Source organism: Hippocampus zosterae, chromosome 3 (assembly GCF_025434085.1).
Source record: "Hippocampus zosterae strain Florida chromosome 3, ASM2543408v3, whole genome shotgun sequence".
NCBI lineage: Eukaryota > Metazoa > Chordata > Actinopteri > Syngnathiformes > Syngnathidae > Hippocampus > Hippocampus zosterae.
The window spans coordinates 31,050,847-31,067,926 of record NC_067453.1 but is presented as its reverse complement, the minus strand read 5'-3'; the positions used below and the strand labels follow the sequence as shown (position 1 = coordinate 31,067,926).

General features: G+C 59.8%; 3 protein-coding genes across 3 annotated transcripts in view; 2 read left to right on the top strand and 1 right to left on the bottom strand.

Annotated features, from left to right (window-relative positions):
- The window catches only part of LOC127598003 (pinopsin-like), a 143,708-nt gene that overhangs the window by 85,286 nt on the left and 41,342 nt on the right, over positions 1–17,080 (top strand). The window lies entirely within an intron of this gene.
- Positions 5,093–9,185, top strand: LOC127597403 (zinc finger protein 710-like). The gene is made up of 5 exons (XM_052060396.1): positions 5,093–5,209; positions 6,276–7,580; positions 8,292–8,483; positions 8,572–8,734; positions 8,874–9,185. Exons 1-5 carry the CDS (start codon positions 5,156–5,158, stop codon positions 9,038–9,040), a joined length of 1,881 nt encoding a protein of 626 aa, XP_051916356.1. The 5' UTR covers positions 5,093–5,155; the 3' UTR covers positions 9,041–9,185.
- On the bottom strand, positions 10,630–16,854 carry LOC127597996 (isocitrate dehydrogenase [NADP], mitochondrial). Its single transcript, XM_052061451.1, has 11 exons — positions 16,649–16,854; positions 14,123–14,214; positions 13,836–14,001; positions 12,656–12,816; positions 12,438–12,581; positions 12,222–12,358; positions 11,669–11,820; positions 11,487–11,599; positions 11,308–11,405; positions 11,128–11,220; positions 10,630–11,019 (listed from the first exon to the last, which is right to left on the bottom strand). The coding sequence occupies exons 1-11, from the start codon at positions 16,764–16,766 to the stop codon at positions 10,935–10,937; spliced, it is 1,359 nt and encodes a 452-aa protein (XP_051917411.1). The 5' UTR covers positions 16,767–16,854; the 3' UTR covers positions 10,630–10,934.

Here is a 17,080-nt window from a genome sequence, read left to right as displayed (position 1 = left end):
GATGGAGAGCCTAACCCCGAGGGGTCCCCCAACCGGCGCCGTCCCTCGGAAGGAGTTTGTCGTGGAACTGGAAGACGCGCTCCCTCTGCAAAAACGGAGCCATCCGGCCGCTCCATTCTGAAAATGAGCCGGGCACCCCCACGTTTCCTGAAAACAAACAAACCAAGCAAAAAGTCCCCACGAGAAGAACCTGGGGGGGGGAGAGAAGGCCGCGGCGGCTTTACTTTTGGTCGCGCGCGCGGACACTCGGTAAAACGGAGGAAGGGCTTCATGGGCCCGTTCATCTCCCAATGCGGGGAGACGGAAATCCACGGCCCCGCCTTGCCCACGGCACGGGACCGCAGGGGCCCGCGCTCGCCCGGCCGAGACGATTTCACGCGTGACTCCGCGCCATTGAAAGTGGGCTCGGACGAATTGGAAATGATTAAAAAAGCTGGAGTTGACGGGGAAAGCGATAAAGGCGACCCCCCCCCCCCCACACACACACACAGTCTATGGAAGTAAGGAGCGGAAACGGCAGCATGATGGAATGGCAGGCTTGAAGGGGAGAGAAAGGTGAAAGACGGATGAAAGTGAAGAGAGATAAAAGGCGCAGTGAGTGAGGAGGCTGCCGGATAAAGCGGCAGGAAAAGGAGGCAGAGATGAAAGCAAAATGAGAAAGATAAGAAGCGAGTGAGCGAGACGCAGGCGAAAGGAGGAAGAGATAGTGTACGCGGCCCGCAGAGAGGTAACCATGGAAACAAGGGGAAGGTACAAAAGGAGAGAGAGACAAAGGGCTTGATTTCAACAAGAAGGAAACTTGCCGCAAAGAAAAGTCATTGCCCCCCCACCCCACCAGCCCCCGCCGCCACATTTGTTAGCGCCAGCTGCAGGAGCCGGGCCAAAAGGAGGAACGTCGGCGTCGCCTCAGACACGTTGCGAATCGCTCCGCGCTTCAGGAGCACCTTGAGTGTTAATGGCGTTGGAGAGGGCAAGGGGGGGGGGGGGCCTCACCTTGAGCCAGCTCCGGGCCGCCAGGTGGGACACTCGCCGCGGACGTCGTAGAGTTCTTGCAAAACGGCCGTTTGCGTCATCATCGTCAACACGTCGCGGCACAAACGGTGCAGGGGGTGCTCAGCTGTCAAAGAAAACATCAAACCAAGGGAAGGGCTCGTCAATTCATCCGTCCATCATCTCCTCGGGAGGCTCGCGGGTGTCTTGGGGCTGTAGGTAGGCGCAGGATCTACTGCGCAAATCTCCTCAGTCGCAGGAGGTCACGCAACCCCCCACCCCCCGCCCCCATATGCGCCCTTGTTGGGGTTTTCAAACAGGCATGTCGGGTCACGTCAAGGCCGTCGGGTTGGCTCCTTTGAACGGGCCAACGCTTTGGGGGGAGTCTCGCGGCCTCCGCGAGGAATCTCGGCCCTTCTCGGAGTCCGGGCGAGCCCGACGTCAACGCGTCGGCTTCCGTTTCACGTCATTCTCCGTCTCTGCGCTGAAAAGAACGCGGATGCGCGTCGTCGCACGCGTCCAAGGCCACGCGGCGTGAATGCAAAGTCTTTGATTGACTGGCCCCAAACGGTCTGTGACCAGAAGAGGTGTCGTCAAAAGCCAGACGGCATTTGGGGGATGCCAACGAAGGGGCCATTTTCAGCCCTCTTGTGGCGGGGGTGGCCATTTTGTCACTTGCTGTTGGCTGCAAATGACTTTAGGCTTGCTCGGGGCTCACTTTTATGCACCGCGCAGGAAAGCGGCGAGCCGAGACGCCCGCCGTTCAGTCAACGGCGAGGGGCAACGTGGCCGCCCCCCGCCGAGATGGCCGCCGCTCGCCGCTCCATTGGGACGGATCCCCCAAAGAGAATATTTTTGCCGAGGCCGCGCTGCTGCTGTGACATTGCGCACTTATTAAAAGAACTTGCTGGTGGGCGTTCCAGGTGAGTCGATGCAAGCCCCCCCCCCCAAATAAAAGAAAAAATCTGAAGGCCTTTGCGGTTTGTCTGCGTCTCCACGCAAGTTGGAGGCAGAGCGAGGTTTGTTTTTTGCTTTTTAATCCTGTGGTTTTTCAGTCTCTTGTGACAATCGCCTCCTTCGGCCCCCCCCTCCCACCCTCCCTGTTTTTCTCTCTCACTCACTCTCCCCATTCGTTTTTCTTCCCCATCTTGATCTCTTTCTCCTGCCCCCCCCCCCGCCATGCCCATCTATTTCTCGCTCTCTCCCTTCTGCTTCCTTCCATAGCTGCGTCTCCCCCCCACCCCCCCCCACCCCGCAGCCCCCTCGCGTTCCTTTTATATCCTCCTTGCTGAATGCTCTTCTCCTCTCCTCCCTCAACTCTGCCTTTCCTGCTTTATACTCGGTGGGCTTTTTTTTGCTTTTCTTCCCAAGCTCTCCGTGTTGTTTCCAAGCCGAGCAATTTCATTGCTAATATTCCGTCTTGCCATTTCGGGCCTCGCCATGAATGGAGGGGGAGGCTCCTCTTTCATTCTTTTCTTTAAATTACGATAATGAGCATTTGGTTTGGCTCCTTTTGGCATCCTGTCTGCAGGAGAGTTGCTGTGAAAAGAGGAGGAGAATGAAAAAAAAAAACACAGACGCCGAGAGATTGTTTATATACAAGCCGAACTGCCTATGTCCGCTGCCCCCCCCCCCCCCGACCCCGCCAATCACCTTTGTTTGCTTCCACGAAACCACAAACAATGTCATCTGCTCAGCGCGATGAGACTTTTTGCCTTCCGGGTCATTTGACCAAAAGCGTACGACGGCGCGTCGAGGCCTCTTCTCCGATACTCGGCGACGATCGTCAGTTCAACGATTTGGAGGGGGGGGGCCGTCACGACCGTTTCCGCGGCCAGCCGTAGTCCGACCTCCGCGAGCTCTACGTTCACGCGATCGTCGGGGAAAACTTCTGTCCCTCGCAATCGTGAGACGAATCGGATCCGAGGAGGTCGGATGTCCGGAAAGAGGTGGCCGCGTCACGTAGCGTGGTGGACCCCGAAAAGCGGGCAGGAGGAAGAAGTGTGTTGATAAAACACAGCAAATTAATCCGAAACAAACAAAGTCCAAAGAACAAAATCAATCCAAAGCAACAAACGACAGTAGCCAAGAGCAAACAACCAGCCGACAGACAACGAGTCCTTTTCAAGCCGCTAATGACCTAACGACCAACAGGTGTGCGGCTGCAGGGGGAGCCCTACGGTGCCACCTGCTGGTCACAAACCCAATGGTGACGGGCCGCGCCTCTGGGCGGCACTTTTGGAGCCTCCCTTCACGCCAACTCTTTGAAATGTGCGATTCCTTCTCGGCCTTTTTGGACATTGTTTTGAAATGTCCATTTTGGATTCAGGAAAGGCACGGATGGCGAGCGTCCTCGCGAGGCCCTTTGTCAACCTTTGACCGGAGTAGCGGGCCCAACAACAGGATGGAAAACAGACAGACGAAAGGTGGGGGTGGGGTGGGTTCCCCCAAGTCAGTAAGAATGAGTCGTTGAGTTGTCTTTGGCCTTCTCCCCACGGGCGAGCGTCCCTTGTTGTTTCTTGCGTGCGCTTTCTTTGTCTTTCAGGCTCTTATCTCTTTGTTTCTTCCCTCGCTCTCCTTCTATTTTCTCTCCCTCGACTTCCTGCTATCAAGCACCCCCCCCCTCAGCGCGCACGCACACAGTCCTTCCCTCCCTTCCCATTCCTTGTCTCCCCCTCCCCTTGCTCTCTCTTTCTTTTTTCCTTCTCCCGAGCGCCGATGACTGCTGAAGCTTTTCAAGGTTTGCCCTTTCCTGTTATTTGGTGGCCAACGTGCGTCTCGCTCCTGCGTTCGGACAGGTGTTTGACCGAGCCTGTTTTTTGCGGGGATGCAGCTCATGCCCCCCCCCCCCTGCACACGCGTACAGGTCCTCGTCAGCTTGCAAATGTGAAAGTTGAGTGGTCAACGCCCGCGCGTCCCTTTGCTCTCCAAGTGCGACAGCGGCCGCCCGCGCCTCAGCCTCTCCCTCGTTGGCCAGCCCGCCCCCCCCCCCTTCCCCCCACTTTTCACACCTCGCCACGGCCTTCTTCCAAACGCTTGTGTCCCTCCTTCTTTCAGGGCATTGTCTCCCTCTTTCCCTTTGAGCGAGCTGACCGCGCCAGGCAGCAGCAGCAGCAGCAGCAGCCAGCCAGTCTCTCTCCTTTCATACTCGTCCTTTTTTTTTTTTGCTGCCGCATTCCCTCCTTCCCTCCCCCCACCCCCACCCGGCTCTCTTTCCTTTTCTCTTTTCTGTCTTTCAGGCACCCCCCCCCCCACTCCTCCTCCTCCCTCTTCTTCATCCTCCTCCACTCAGCGCCCCCCCCCCCGCTTTCTGCTTCTTTCTCCCTCTACCCCTCCCTCCCTGCTTTTCTCTCCTTTCTTTCCCCTTCTCGTGTCTTTTGTCACTCTTCCATCTGATCCCCCCCCCCCCCCCCCCCCCGCCGCTGGACACACTTGGGGCTGCCTCACTCGTTAATTAGCGTGAACGTTCGAATGTTGAAATTGGCCAAAGCGTCCGCTCAAGTTCAAATGTCGGCGGGCGTCCGTCTGCGCGGCGCTCTTGCCGCGTTTGTGCGCCGTCGAGCTTCTGATGGCGTTCAACAGGTTTTGCGTTCGAGCGTCCGCAGACGACACAAGGGGGCGTGAAGTAGAGCGGCGCCCCCGTTCTTCTTTCAATTGACTAAACACGGAACGCTCGCTTAGCCTGGTGCTAACGAAGGCCGCAAAGCGCTCTTGACACAATTAACGCCGAAGGGCACAACTAAAAATGCCCGCGTTCAATTCACTCAGGGAGGCGCGACTTGGGATAGGAGTAGGCTGGCGGCACCTATTGGGGGTCGTATCTCGAAGCGGCAGTGCGCTCGAGTTCCGACGGAGCGCGGGCGCGCCTCTGCGCGGAAAAAAAAGGGTCACGCTGGATTCAATGTGGGGGGAGAGCGAGATAAGGCGCGCGCGCGCGGCCGTCGAGAGAACAGAGGGAAAGAGAGAGAGATGGGAACGAGAGGGTGGGAGGAAGAGAAAGGAAAGGGGTGATGCTCTGTGTGTGTGTTTGGCGGGGCGGGGTGGGGTGGGGGGGTTGTGATAAGAGCAACAGTAGGAGGAGGAGGAGGAGCCGCGGGACCGCCCCGCTCTCGGGCGGCCATAAATAGGAGGCGGCCCGTCGGAGTCGGCCGCTTTCTCGCCAAGGATGAGGATGAGATCCCCCGAACGGCGGCTCCAGCCTCACTCCGGCAGCGACGCGGTGAGTCGGGCGAGCGAACTCGCTTTGCGCGGCGCGCAGTCGCCCCCCCGGTCTCCGAGGCGAGTGTCGGCGGCGCGTCTTTCCGCCGGCAACTTTGCAGCGCAAAGTGCGCCTCCCCCGCTCGCTCGTTTCTCTTTTTGCGTCTTTCCTCTTCGGCCGGCCTTGAGTGACGCTGGCTGGCCTTTCTCTTCTTTCACTCGGTCTTTCCGCCCCCCCCCCTCACTCAATCTCCCTCCTCTGCCCCCTTTCTTTCTTTCTCTTTCGGGCCCTCCGTCTCGTTTCTCTCTTGCTCTGACAACATCCCCCCCTCCATCCCCCCCCCAGCTCGCACCTCTTTCTCCCTCTCTCTCTTTTCCTTCTCACTCACTCACACCCAGTCACTCCTTTCCTTTCCTTTCCTTTCCTTTCCTTTCACGCAGTCCGCCTCCGCCCGCCGACTTTGAAAACAGTGGTTCCAAGCGGCGTGGCCGCAGGTGGACTCTCTTTGGCCTCCCACGCGTCACCGTCGGGTTCACGTCGGCCTCGTGACGTATGGAGCGATGGCCGCGCGAACCCGGGCTCGGCGCTCGCCACCGCGGGTTTCTCGGGTACAAAAACCTCCCGGGACCCGCGGCCCATAATTTGCAACTGCCCGTGCGAGGTGGGCGGGTAAAAGCGAGGCGCCCTTTGCCGCGGCCGAGCGGGTGTCCGAAACCCCCGGCGCCAGGCGGCCCGGACGAGAGATCCCGCAGGAAGCGCCGGGACAGTGGGCGGAATTCGACTTCCCGCCCGGCCCCCTCGTCCCTTCCCGTCTTCTTTATTACTCTTGGGCGCGTCACGGAAGGAAGCGCGGCGCGGCGCAACGCATGTCTGAGGTATTCCGGCCCTCAGGCGACGTCGTGCGGTTTCCAAGGCAGGAAACGAGCAGCGGCGGCAGAGGAGCCCTGAAAAAGGCTCTCCCGGAACCCTTCCAGGTCTGGAGGGCGCCGCCGGCATATCGTCGCAACCCCTGTGCTTGGCGGCACCGCAACCGAAGAAGAGGTCAGTCGCTTCGGTGGCCCCGATTCAAACGCCGCCTTTCTTCCAGGGGGAGGACAGCAAGCCGACGGCGACTCGAGACCGGATGGACGCCGAGACGCAGACGGAACCCGTCGTGGTCTTGTCCTTGGCCCAGGCCGCGGTTCTCGGACTCATTTCCCAGAACGAGGTTTTCGGAGCCACCGTCGCTCCCGACGGCTTTTACGCGGGAGACTCCAAAGGGGACGAAACCGGCGAGTACGAGTATGCCCATCAGCTGATCGGGGCCAACGGGGACTACCTGCCCGAGCCCGCCGGGGACCGGGGACGGCCGAGCCCCCGCCGACCGGGGACCGAGAGTTGCGGAGAGCGGGCGACACGCCCGCCCCAAGCCGCCGCTCCGCCGGCTCCAGTTAAAGGGGAGCCGACGGAGTCCGAGACGTCTGCCGGTGGCGGGTGCGTCCCCGATGCCGATGCCGCGAGATTTCCGAGAGCGCCGGCCGGTGGAAATTGCGCTTGGCGCGCCGGAGCCAGCTCCCTGCCCCGGGGACCGCACCCGGAGGAAAGCCGCAAGGAGGAGCCGGAGGCCCTCAATCTCAAGACGGACAAGAAATACGCGCAAGCCGACGAGGCGGCCTACCGCTCGGCGGGGGACTACGAGGAAAGCGGGCGAGCCGCGGCGTGGTCGGACCCCGAAGGGCTGGCCCGGCGCGTGCAGATGGACCGTCTGGACATCAACGTCCAGATCGACGAGTCTTACTGCGTGGACGTGGGCGAGGGCCTGAGGCGCTGGAAGTGCCGCATGTGCGCCAAGTCGTACACGTCCAAGTACAACCTGGTCACTCACATCCTGGGCCACAACGGCATCAAGCCGCACGAGTGCGCCCACTGCGGCAAGCTCTTCAAGCAGCCCAGCCACCTGCAGACGCACCTGCTCACCCACCAGGGGGCGCGGCCCCACAAGTGCGGCGTCTGCGACAAGGCCTTCACGCAGACCAGCCACCTGAAGCGCCACATGCTGCGGCACAGCGACGTCAAGCCCTACAGCTGCCGCTTCTGCGCCCGCGGCTTCGCCTACCCCAGCGAGCTGCGCAGCCACGAGGGCAAGCACGACGACGGCCGCTGCCGCGCGTGCGGCCGCCGCGCCGCCGCCGCCGACTTCCCCGCTTGCGGGCAGCTCAAGCGCCACCCGGCCGGCCATCAGGCCGCCGCCGCCGCCTACTGCTGCGGCGAGTGCCGCAAGGCCTTGGCCTACCGCGGCCAGCCGCGCAACCACGCCGTCAAGCGCCGCGACGTCCGGCCCTACGTTTGCCCCGAGTGCGGAATGGAGTTTGTCCAGCTGCACCACCTGCGGCAGCACGCCCTCACGCACAAGGTACGCCCGCCGCCCAAAAGGCTAACGCGAGCGCGCGCGGGGCCGCTTCGGAACTTCTCCTTGGGCTCGCTGCCCTGCCAAGCCGTGAGCTGCCAGAAGGCGCTTTGTGGCCGATCCAATGGCCCCTTTTCTCGCTCACCGTCTCACGATGAAATCGTCTCGATTCCACCGGGAGACGCAGTGAATTTGCCAGGATTGAAGCCGCCACCCCCAAAACGACTTCCGCGAGGTATCCAAGCGCTGGGCGGGGCAAAGATGATTGAGCATCATGTCCAAATAACTCGATTCTCAGATACGAGGCGAGTCTGAAAAATTCCAGGCCTGGTGTCACCAAAACTATCTTGCGAATCCAACGCTTTTCAATCCCCCCCCCCAACAACAACAACAACAATGAGATGGTGAGTGTCGCGAGGTCCTTTCTGCTGGTGTGGCAAACGCAGCCGCTTGCTTGCTAGCTTGTTGGTGACATCAGGCCCGGAACCTTTTTGGCCTTTTTTTTTCTTCTTCTACGGACTCGCAAAAACAGCCGCGCCTCGTTCAATCGGTCCCGTCAACGGAACGCAATCGACCGTCCGGCTCTCATCCGTCACGAAGACGGATGGATGACGCATAAAAAAAGGGGGGGGGGTGCCAAAGAAAACTTGTGTGATGAGGAGGCACGAGAAACAAGGCCTGAAATACTCACACAGACCCCCGTCTGCCCCCCATTAGGGAATAAAAGAATTCAAGTGCAAAGTGTGCAGCCGAGAGTTCACCTTGTCGGCCAACCTGAAGAGGCACATGTTGATCCACGCCAGCGTGCGCCCCTTCCAGTGCCACGTGTGCTTCAAGACCTTCGTCCAGAAGCAGACCCTCAAGACGCACATGATCGTCCACTTGCCCGTCAAGCCCTTCAAATGCAAGGTAGGGGAGGGCCGGCCGGGCCCCGCCCCGCCGGGAAGACGGCGAGCGGCTCGGCCACACGTGGGCGCTGCGCTCTCTCTTTTGCCAGGTGTGCGGCAAGTCCTTCAACAGGATGTACAACCTGCTGGGCCACATGCACCTCCACGCCGGCAGCAAGCCCTTCAAGTGCCCCTACTGCAGCAGCAAGTTCAACCTGAAGGGCAACCTCAGCCGCCACACCAAGGTCAAACACGGCATCGCCGAGGGCCACGGTACGCCGCCGACCCATGCGGGCAACGTCGCGGCCGCCAAACCTAGCGCAGCGGCGTGCGGATGAGAGCCGGCCGCCGCGGGGAGGAGCCTCTTCGGCCGGGCTCCCGTCACATTTGCCCCCTTTGCTTCTCCCTTCAGAGCCGCCGCAAGACGCCGAAGCGCCGCGGGACTACGAGGAGGAGAGCTTTGAATTCGGCGAGCGACAGGACCGAGCAAACGGCAACGCGGGAGACGCCGCTCAACTTTCTCAAATGGAGTATTACGCCACGTACGCCAAGGGAGCCGCGCCGTGCAGCACGGCGTGAGTTAGCAAAGCCACCGCGAAACCAAGATGAGGGATGGAAAATGACTTTGCTTTTTCGCGGGGGGCAAGGGGGGCGTGGTGATTTCTTGGGTTGCTCTTCAGGAAACCAGCGTGGAGGCCAAAAATGTGGAGGGGGAACACTTTGTTCCCCAAGCGGTGCTCATTAAAGACAGAATCCGAGTTCCGATGGCGGCTCGTTCTTGTTTGGCAATTTGGAAAAGCAAAAACCGGCGGCGACTCGTCCCGTCGGATGGCAAGAGCAACACTGCCCCCTGGCGGACGGAGGAAGGACGGGCCTCGCCACGATCCACGCAGCCGATTGTGCGCGCCCCCGCTGATCCGCAACCGCACGCGCGCTCAACGATTGACCAACGACAAGGCGGCATGACTGCGCGACATTCCAATCGGGTGAAAAAGCCCCGCGCGGCGCGTGCGGGCGCCTTTCACTCACCAAAGTCGAACCCGCTGCCGCTGGAGCGATCCCAATCACGTCTGCGACGTTCATTCCGTCCCGTCGCAGTGACCGGCACAGACGATCTCCCTCTCCTCTCCTGTGGTTGAGAGGAATGACGTTTCATGTGCGCTGTATGTTGCACATTTGACAAGAAACTCGACTTGAACTTGACTTGGACAGCCTGTCGCACCTTTTTCCACTTTCAAAATTCACCGGCAGCCCCCACCCCTGGCAACTCCGCGTCCATCGAATAGTCTGCGAATGTCATGATTGGAATTCAATGTTTGAGTGAAAGCGGACAAATCTAAACAGCGGGGGGGTGGCGTGGGGGTGGGGCGGGAGCTTACCTTGCTGCCACGGGCGGCGTCAATCTTTTGGATTTCTTTGGGTCCAATTTCAGACTGTGCGAAATTGCTTTCCATCACGCTCAAGTGACCAACGACAAGTCAGTCGGGAAACGTTCGATACTCTCCGCATCGCCAAAGCGTACCCCCCGCCCCCCCCCAAAAAAACCCAGACACCGTTTACATGTGTAAAGTGCATCACTCAAAATAAAAATGCTGTGAATCGGAGGTCTGTGCTCATTGATTTTCTCAGGGTGACCCATTTGCCATTCTTTGAAAACAAACAAACAAAAAAGAAAAAGAGGCTCGGCCCTCCGAGTTGAAGTTTCCCGTCAAACTATTCACCAAAGCAAGATTTCAAACGCGGTCTCTTGAAAACAACCGTACGGCTTCCGCTTCTCGCAAAGAATACCAAGCGCCCCACCCAGGCCAACGTTTGGCACCCGAGTCCACGGACGTTTGAGCACCAATCGGTCCGGCTCAACGCCGGAGGCGGCCGGGCTTTTCCCACACGCTTCCGAGCTCCTTTGAAAAGTGTGCTCCGTTGTCATTTCACCATTTCTTTTGTTTTTGCCTTTCATCAGTTGGCCATCGGTGCCGTCGAGCAAGACGCGTCGACCGTCTAGGGAAGTGACGACTTTCCTTTGCGTCCCCAATCGGTTTGCGAGCCCGTTGGTCCTCTACCGCCCCCACGTGGCCAAGACGCGCCGCGATCCACACGTTCCATTCTTGACACCGGTGTCATGATGCACCTGGGCTACGTTTCAGGGAAGACCCGGCAAGGTGCGGGGAGGGTCAAACAGAGGGTTTTTATTGCAGCTAAGTCTTGGCTCAGGCATGACACAGCATAGAAGACGCTACTTCACGTTACAAAAATAAAACCTCGCAAGACAAGGGACGGTGTCGGGGAGGCGGGAAGTGCGAGGGCAATTGCGCACCGTGTCACGAGCCCTCCGTACTCGGAGCACACAAATCCTTCAGATGAAAATGCCTGTGAATCGGTTGACCTTTAAGTTAAAAATGAGGTACAAAAAGAGAAGAGCGCCGCGCCACGCCCACGCCGACGCCAACGCCGTCTCCGCGTTCGCTGCAGTCCTTCACTTGCCCAGAGCCTTCTCCAAATTGGTCTTGATGGCGTCCAGGAAGTCCGTGGTGTTGACGTAGTGCTCGTTCAGCTTGACGCTGCGGGAGGGAGGGAGGGAGGGGACGGCCTCCGTGTGAGCCAACCAAACGCGGCGCAATCATGAAACGGAGGGTGGGGGGGGGGGGGGGGATTTTTGGCTCGCTTACTTGGACAAGCCGTGGATGCAGCCGGCGAGATCCTTGGTCATGGTGCCGCTCTCCACCGTCTCCACGCACACGCGCTCCAAAGTCTGGGAGAACCTGAGCATTCACACGCGCGTGGTGATTTTTGCGCAAAGCCCAAAAGAGCCCCCCCCCCCCCCCCCCCCCCCCCCCCCCGCCTCTTACTTGATGAGGTCGGGGTTTCCGTCCAGTTTCCCTCGGTGCTCCAGGCCTCTGGTCCAGGCAAAGATGCTGGCGATGGGGTTGGTGCTCGTCGGCCTTCCCTGAAAAAATCAACGGCGAGGATTCCGCTCAGAGCAAAACCCGCATCGGTGACGTCAAACTCGGGAGAGGCCGAAACAAACCTTTTGGTGCTCGCGATAGTGCCGGGTCACCGTGCCGTGGGCGGCCTCCGCCTCGATGGTCTTGCCGTCGGGGCACACCAGCACGGACGTCATGAGGCCGAGGGAGCCGAAACCTGAAGCGCAGCCGGGTTACGGCGGATCGCGGCAAAAGACGGGCGAGCGCGGCGGCGGCGGCATCGGACCTTGGGCGAGGATGTCCGACTGAACGTCGCCGTCGTAGTTCTTGCACGCCCACACAAAGGCTCCGGAAGACTTCAGCACTTGGGCGACCATGTCGTCGATCAGCCTGTGCTCGTACCAGATCTTCAGTTTGTCAAATTCGGGCTTGTAGTGCCTTTGGAGAGGGGGGGGGTGACACATTCACAAGGAGGACGGCTTTCGGCTTATTGTCCGACGCGTGGAAGCAAGCAAAATGTCCACACGATGCGACGGAATCTCTCGGGACGTTCCTCGGATGGCAACGGGACCGGAATTAGCAGTCAAAACGGACACCCGGCTCCAATCCGCCGTACGCTGAGGATCGATACGGCGCAACGCAAGCGATGCAAAACATTCGGGCTTCTCCACAATTGGCCAGATGTGAGGAAACCGAGTTGAAAAGGTTCTTTGCATCAACAGCACTCCCCCCCCCCCTTTTTAAAAAAAATCATCCTCATTAGCATTAGCATTGGGAGTAGGCAGGCCAATGAAATGGCGGCGGCCGGCGTCCCGTCGGCGCCTCGCGCCGGCACTCACTTTTGAAAGATGTCCTCAAAGATGTCTTTAAAGCGGCCGTCGTAGGCTTTGAGGATGGTGTTCTTGGTGCTCATGTAGAGCGGCCACTTCTTGTTGATGGCGTACTGGAAGCAGCTGTGCGCAAAGCCGCTGATGGACTGCGCCGGAAGACAAAGACGTCGCTTTGGAGGGCTTCCCCGGGCCCACGACCTCCGCGGCAAACGGGGCTTTTCTCACCTCGTCCGTGTTGTACATGCCCATCCCGCAGCCGCCGGCGGGGAAGTCGTACACCTCCCACTCCTTGGCGGCGCCGCCGTCGGCGGGCGAGAAGACCATCTTGAACTTGCCGGGCCGGTCCACCACAAAGTCGGTGGCCCTGTACTGGAGCAGAAAAGCCCGCCGTCAGCACGGCGCGTGTGGCCGCCGCGCCGGCGCCGACGGCGATGGCGAGTCACCTGGTCGCCGAAGGCGTGTCTGCCGATGGTGATGGGCCGCGTCCAGCCGGGGACCAGCCGGGGGATGTTGGCGCAGATGATGGGCTCGCGGAACACCGTGCCGCCCAGGATGTTGCGGATGGTTCCGTTGGGGCTCTTCCACATCTTCTTCAGGCCAAACTCTGCCGGGGAAACGCTCGTCGGTGCCGCATCGGCGGGCTCGGCCCCGCGCCGGCCCATTGATGCTCGCGCAAGAGCGCGGCGCTTTCCTCAGACGCCGGCGGCTCACTCGACCTTATTTGGAGCCGCGGCGTTTAGCAGCGAGGCCAAAGCAATTCTCAGAATGAGGGAGAAAGCCACAAAGAAAATGGGACCATGTCCAAAGTTTGGGTTCATTTGGGCATGTCTGGACGTGCTCGGCCCAGAGGTGTCGGCCGTTTGGCCGGAGGTCCTTTTCTTGAGTAATCGCGTCAAAGCGAGGGGTTTGGGGGGGGGCAAGGCTAGATTCAATCACAGAGTGGGAAGAAACAAAGACTTTTGACAGTTTGGGAAGAGCTGACGCGCCCGGGTGGACATTTGTCATCAGCAAAGTCTGACTTGTGTATTTGGCTAGATCAGATCACTAGCGAGGGGCCGGAGCGGGGGGGCGCGCTATGCAAATCTCCGGGGCAGTGTCTTTCTTGTATTTTGCAATAAAGGAACGAACCGGCCGAGAAGCAGCCGAGTGTGATCGCGGAGCAACTAACCGTTGTTTACTCTCAGAGATCCGCTTCCGCTGATATTGAAGACAATTTTCTGTTTTTGTGATGAGTTGCGCGCAATGACGCGCGCCGGTAGTTGGGCAGACGGTAAATGATCCTTCGCCCAGTTTTCCATCCAATTCAACGTAAACAGCCTTTGTCGGGGCTCCCAGACAAAGGCCGCTAGCTTCATGCTAACGCAGAAAACAAAACGAGCGTCGGGGATATTTCAACAACGGCGCAGGCAAGGTCAATTCTGTCCATGACGCTTGAGCGGCCGATGGCCAACGCGCCTCCTCGGCCAATGCCACGCCCCCCCAAGACAAAGCGACGCTTCGCAAGCGCCAAAGGTGACGTGCGCTCATGACAACAACGAGCCGACGCTTGTTCTCGCCTCCGAGGGCCGGGGAGGTGAAGGAAAACAAAAAAAAGAGCGTCGCCACCGAGCGCTCGCCACCAACCTTCCACTCTGGCCTCGTCGGGCGTGATGGTGGCGCACTTGACGGCCACGCTGTACTTCTTGGTGGCCAGGGCGGAGTCGATGGTCACCTGGTCGTCGGTCTGGTCTCGGTAGGGCAGCCCCAGGTCAAAGTACTTGAGCTCCACGTTGACGTTGGACAGGATGAGCTGCGGCGGGCCAAAGTCAGATTTCTCCCGGACGGCCCAAACGCAAGACCCCGTCGAAGCCCCGCCCCCTCCCGTTGGGGACGAGCTCGCCGCCCGCCGCCTTCCGAGGATCGCCGCTCACCTTTTCCTTGATGAACTCCCAGATGATCCTGGTCATTTCGTCGCCGTCCATCTCCACCACGGGCTGGGCCACTTGGATGCGCTTGTCGCCATCTGTGGATCGCAGCGGCGGATTCAGCGGGCCGCATCGAGCGCGGCGTTCAAAGACCAACAAACGGGCGCACCCCGGCGACGCTCGCGTTTCTTTGTCCTAATCCTGCCGGCAGACGGGCGAAATAAATCCACCGACGCGAGTGACCAGCTCACCTTCTCCTCGGCGGTAATCTCGTTAGAGCAAAGCCGCGCCGCGCCGCATTCCGGCAGAAAGGAAAAGAAGCACGGCCATGGCGGAGTGCGATCCGGAGAGAACAAAAACGAGAGCCGGTCGTCGCCCCGCCGTACAAATCGCCTTTTCAGACGGTGGCACAGCCGTCAAAAGAAGCCGAGCGCGCACCCGGGCGGCGAATCCCAATCAAAAGCCAAGGAGCGCACGCGAGGCGTAGGCCGCGCGGCCGTCGTCCGCCGGGACTCCGCATGGGTGACTTTGAGCGCATTTGCCTTCAGAAGGGACATCTGAGCCACTGGCGGCCACGGGAAGGCCCGCCGGTCCAAACAGCCGCCGCTCTGTCGCCAACATGCCAGACGGGCACGCAAAGGTCAGCGGACGACCCCAAAATAAACTCGCGAGCAAAGACCGCAAACGCCGGCGTGCACAATCAAGAACTTGACGTCACAGGACTGAGATTTCAGTGGCAGCGAGAAAGGCTCGCTTTCATTTGCCGTTTGACAGAATCGACATTCAAGCGGCAAAAACAAGTTGGATAGGTTTTTTTTTTTTTTAATGACGAATCCAACCCAAAAGGACCCAGAACGCTTGGCCCCGGCCTAAAATCCCAACACAATCGGGCCCAGTGAACGTGCCACTAAATCCAAAGCAGGTCATGTCATTTCCCGCCCTCAACCCATCGGGGCTCTTCTTCTTCTTCTTCTGCTTTCACTGAACCTGCTTTGTCAGCATCGTGTTCAAATACGGCGTCCCCAAATCGAGTCCGCTTCCCTATGAGGAGCGAGCCAAGCTCACATTCGGTCAACTCCTGTCAAGAGGAAGCGAGCGAGCGCCTAATGAACAAACAAACCCCGACTGAGCGTCGGCATTTTCAAAGCCAGCTGCAAGTAACCCGCACGCCATCTCCCGCATCGGTCGCGCCACACGTTTGGTGAGGCGCATCCCGGGCAAAACCAACCTGGAACCGCGCCAGGCCCGACGAGCCTCGCTACAGCCTACAGCTGCCATCACAATGCAGAGAGGGGGGGCGGGGTGTTACGTAACCGGGGATGGATCAACACGGCGGGCTCTGAAGGGCGCTACAAAGTCACGCGGGCCCGCTAGCCACCTGCAGCTAAGATTTAGAAAAAGGGAGCGCGCTTCAGAAGCGTCTGCCTGCCTTCCTTCCTTCCTTTCGGTTCACACCGAACCATCGACACGGACCAAGAAATCCAATCGGGCCCGCATCCCAAAGGGTTAAGACGCCCCTCGGTCACCTCAAACGCCCTTTCAAGTTCACCTGACGCAAAACGCAAACGACATCGAGCAGGAGCGTCTTTGTAACCTTCGCGGTAGGATCAAGTATCCCAAGAGGCCGCGTGTGGTGTTTTCGAGGCTCTTGGAAGGGGCCGCAGGGCCAGATGTCAAACGGGCTCGGGCGGGAGCAAATATTTCAATTGGCATGCGACAAACAGCCGCGAGTCCTTCAAGTGGCTGCCTGCTCGGGCAATTTGGAGCAGCTCGCAGAGGTCAGCTGACAACGACGCCGTCGCATAGAAGGGACAAACATTTCATCAACAACGACATCGCGACGACTAAAAATAGGGCGTGCGTGTGACGTCAGCAGCCGATTTGCATTCACGTGCCGTTTCCTCGCTCTTTTGTGCGTTCGGTTGAAAATGAAGCGAGATGAGACACGCGGGGGTCGCGATGGCGAGGAGGCGATAGAGGACACCGGCGGCCATTTGCGAGCGCGAAGGAGCCTCGTCCGCGGCGCCTGACCTTGGACCAAACTTTGCACCAAAACTCATCTCGCGGGGATGACGGCGCATTTTGAGGCCGTCGTTCATCACGCCGTTGGACCTGAGCTCGTCATTCGAACGGATGGTGCGATCGTTTCAAGGGCGCCGGTAGGCTTCGTAATGCCTTCTTCGAGGCAAGCGGGCGCCGGTTACGTTACAGCCCGACGGCGTTTTGCGCACCTCCCCCACCACCCCCCGCGCCTAATCACATTGGCAAGTTGCACAAACTTTGAATTGGGAGAAGACAAAGACGGGCTACCGGCTCCCGTCGGCCATCGATGCCGAACCACCGGGTTAGAGTCGAAGCGACTCGTTCAACGGCACCCACTCGAATTGAAAATACCGACGGCGTCGAAACAACGGCGTAAACGCGACCGAATCGCACGCGAGCCCGGCTAGCGCGGCCGCCGAGCCGAAGCGGGCCCCGCCGGCGACGAGCAACCCGTTCGGAGGATGCCCCTCCGTCGTTCGGCTCACTCACAGTTTCTTTGTTGCAAAGTCTGCCGCTGAGCAGCCGGGGCGAGCGCCGCGGGGTGTCTGGAAAAGGCCGCGGCGGCGGACCTCGACAGAGAGCTGAAGACTTTCAAATAGCCGGCCATGTCTCCCGTGAAGACGATGAGGACTCGACGCGCCACGAAACTCCGAGCGAAGAGGAAGGAAGGCGCGCGGCGTCGCACGGCGAGCTTATAGAAGCACTCGAGCGACTGTGGCGCGGCGCCGCCCGTCGCCCCGCCTCCGTTCAAGAGCGCATGCGTGCTTCTCCGATTGCGACGTACACGGTGTCCGCCATCTTGAGCCGGGGCACCGGCAACGGTCCCGCTCATCCGCCTCGTGTATTTCTTTCACTTTGAGCATAAGCAGACTGTAATCTGAAAAAAAAGTCATAACTCGTAGAGATTCATGCGGTTTGTTT

Coding starts and splice junctions, on each gene's coding strand:
- LOC127597403 (XM_052060396.1), top strand. CDS start 5,156: ATGAGGATGAGATCCCCCGAACGGCGGCTCCAGCCTCACTCCGGCAGC. Junction 8,484..8,571: donor TCAAGCCCTTCAAATGCAAG/GTAGGGGAGGGC, acceptor CTCTTTTGCCAG/GTGTGCGGCAAGTCCTTCAA. Junction 8,735..8,873: donor CGGCATCGCCGAGGGCCACG/GTACGCCGCCGA, acceptor TTCTCCCTTCAG/AGCCGCCGCAAGACGCCGAA.
- LOC127597996 (XM_052061451.1), bottom strand. CDS start 16,766: ATGGCCGGCTATTTGAAAGTCTTCAGCTCTCTGTCGAGGTCCGCCGCC. Junction 14,215..16,648: donor GACTTTGCAACAAAGAAACT/GTGAGTGAGCCG, acceptor TGCGATCCACAG/ATGGCGACAAGCGCATCCAA. Junction 11,020..11,127: donor TGCATCCACGGCTTGTCCAA/GTAAGCGAGCCA, acceptor TCCCTCCCGCAG/CGTCAAGCTGAACGAGCACT.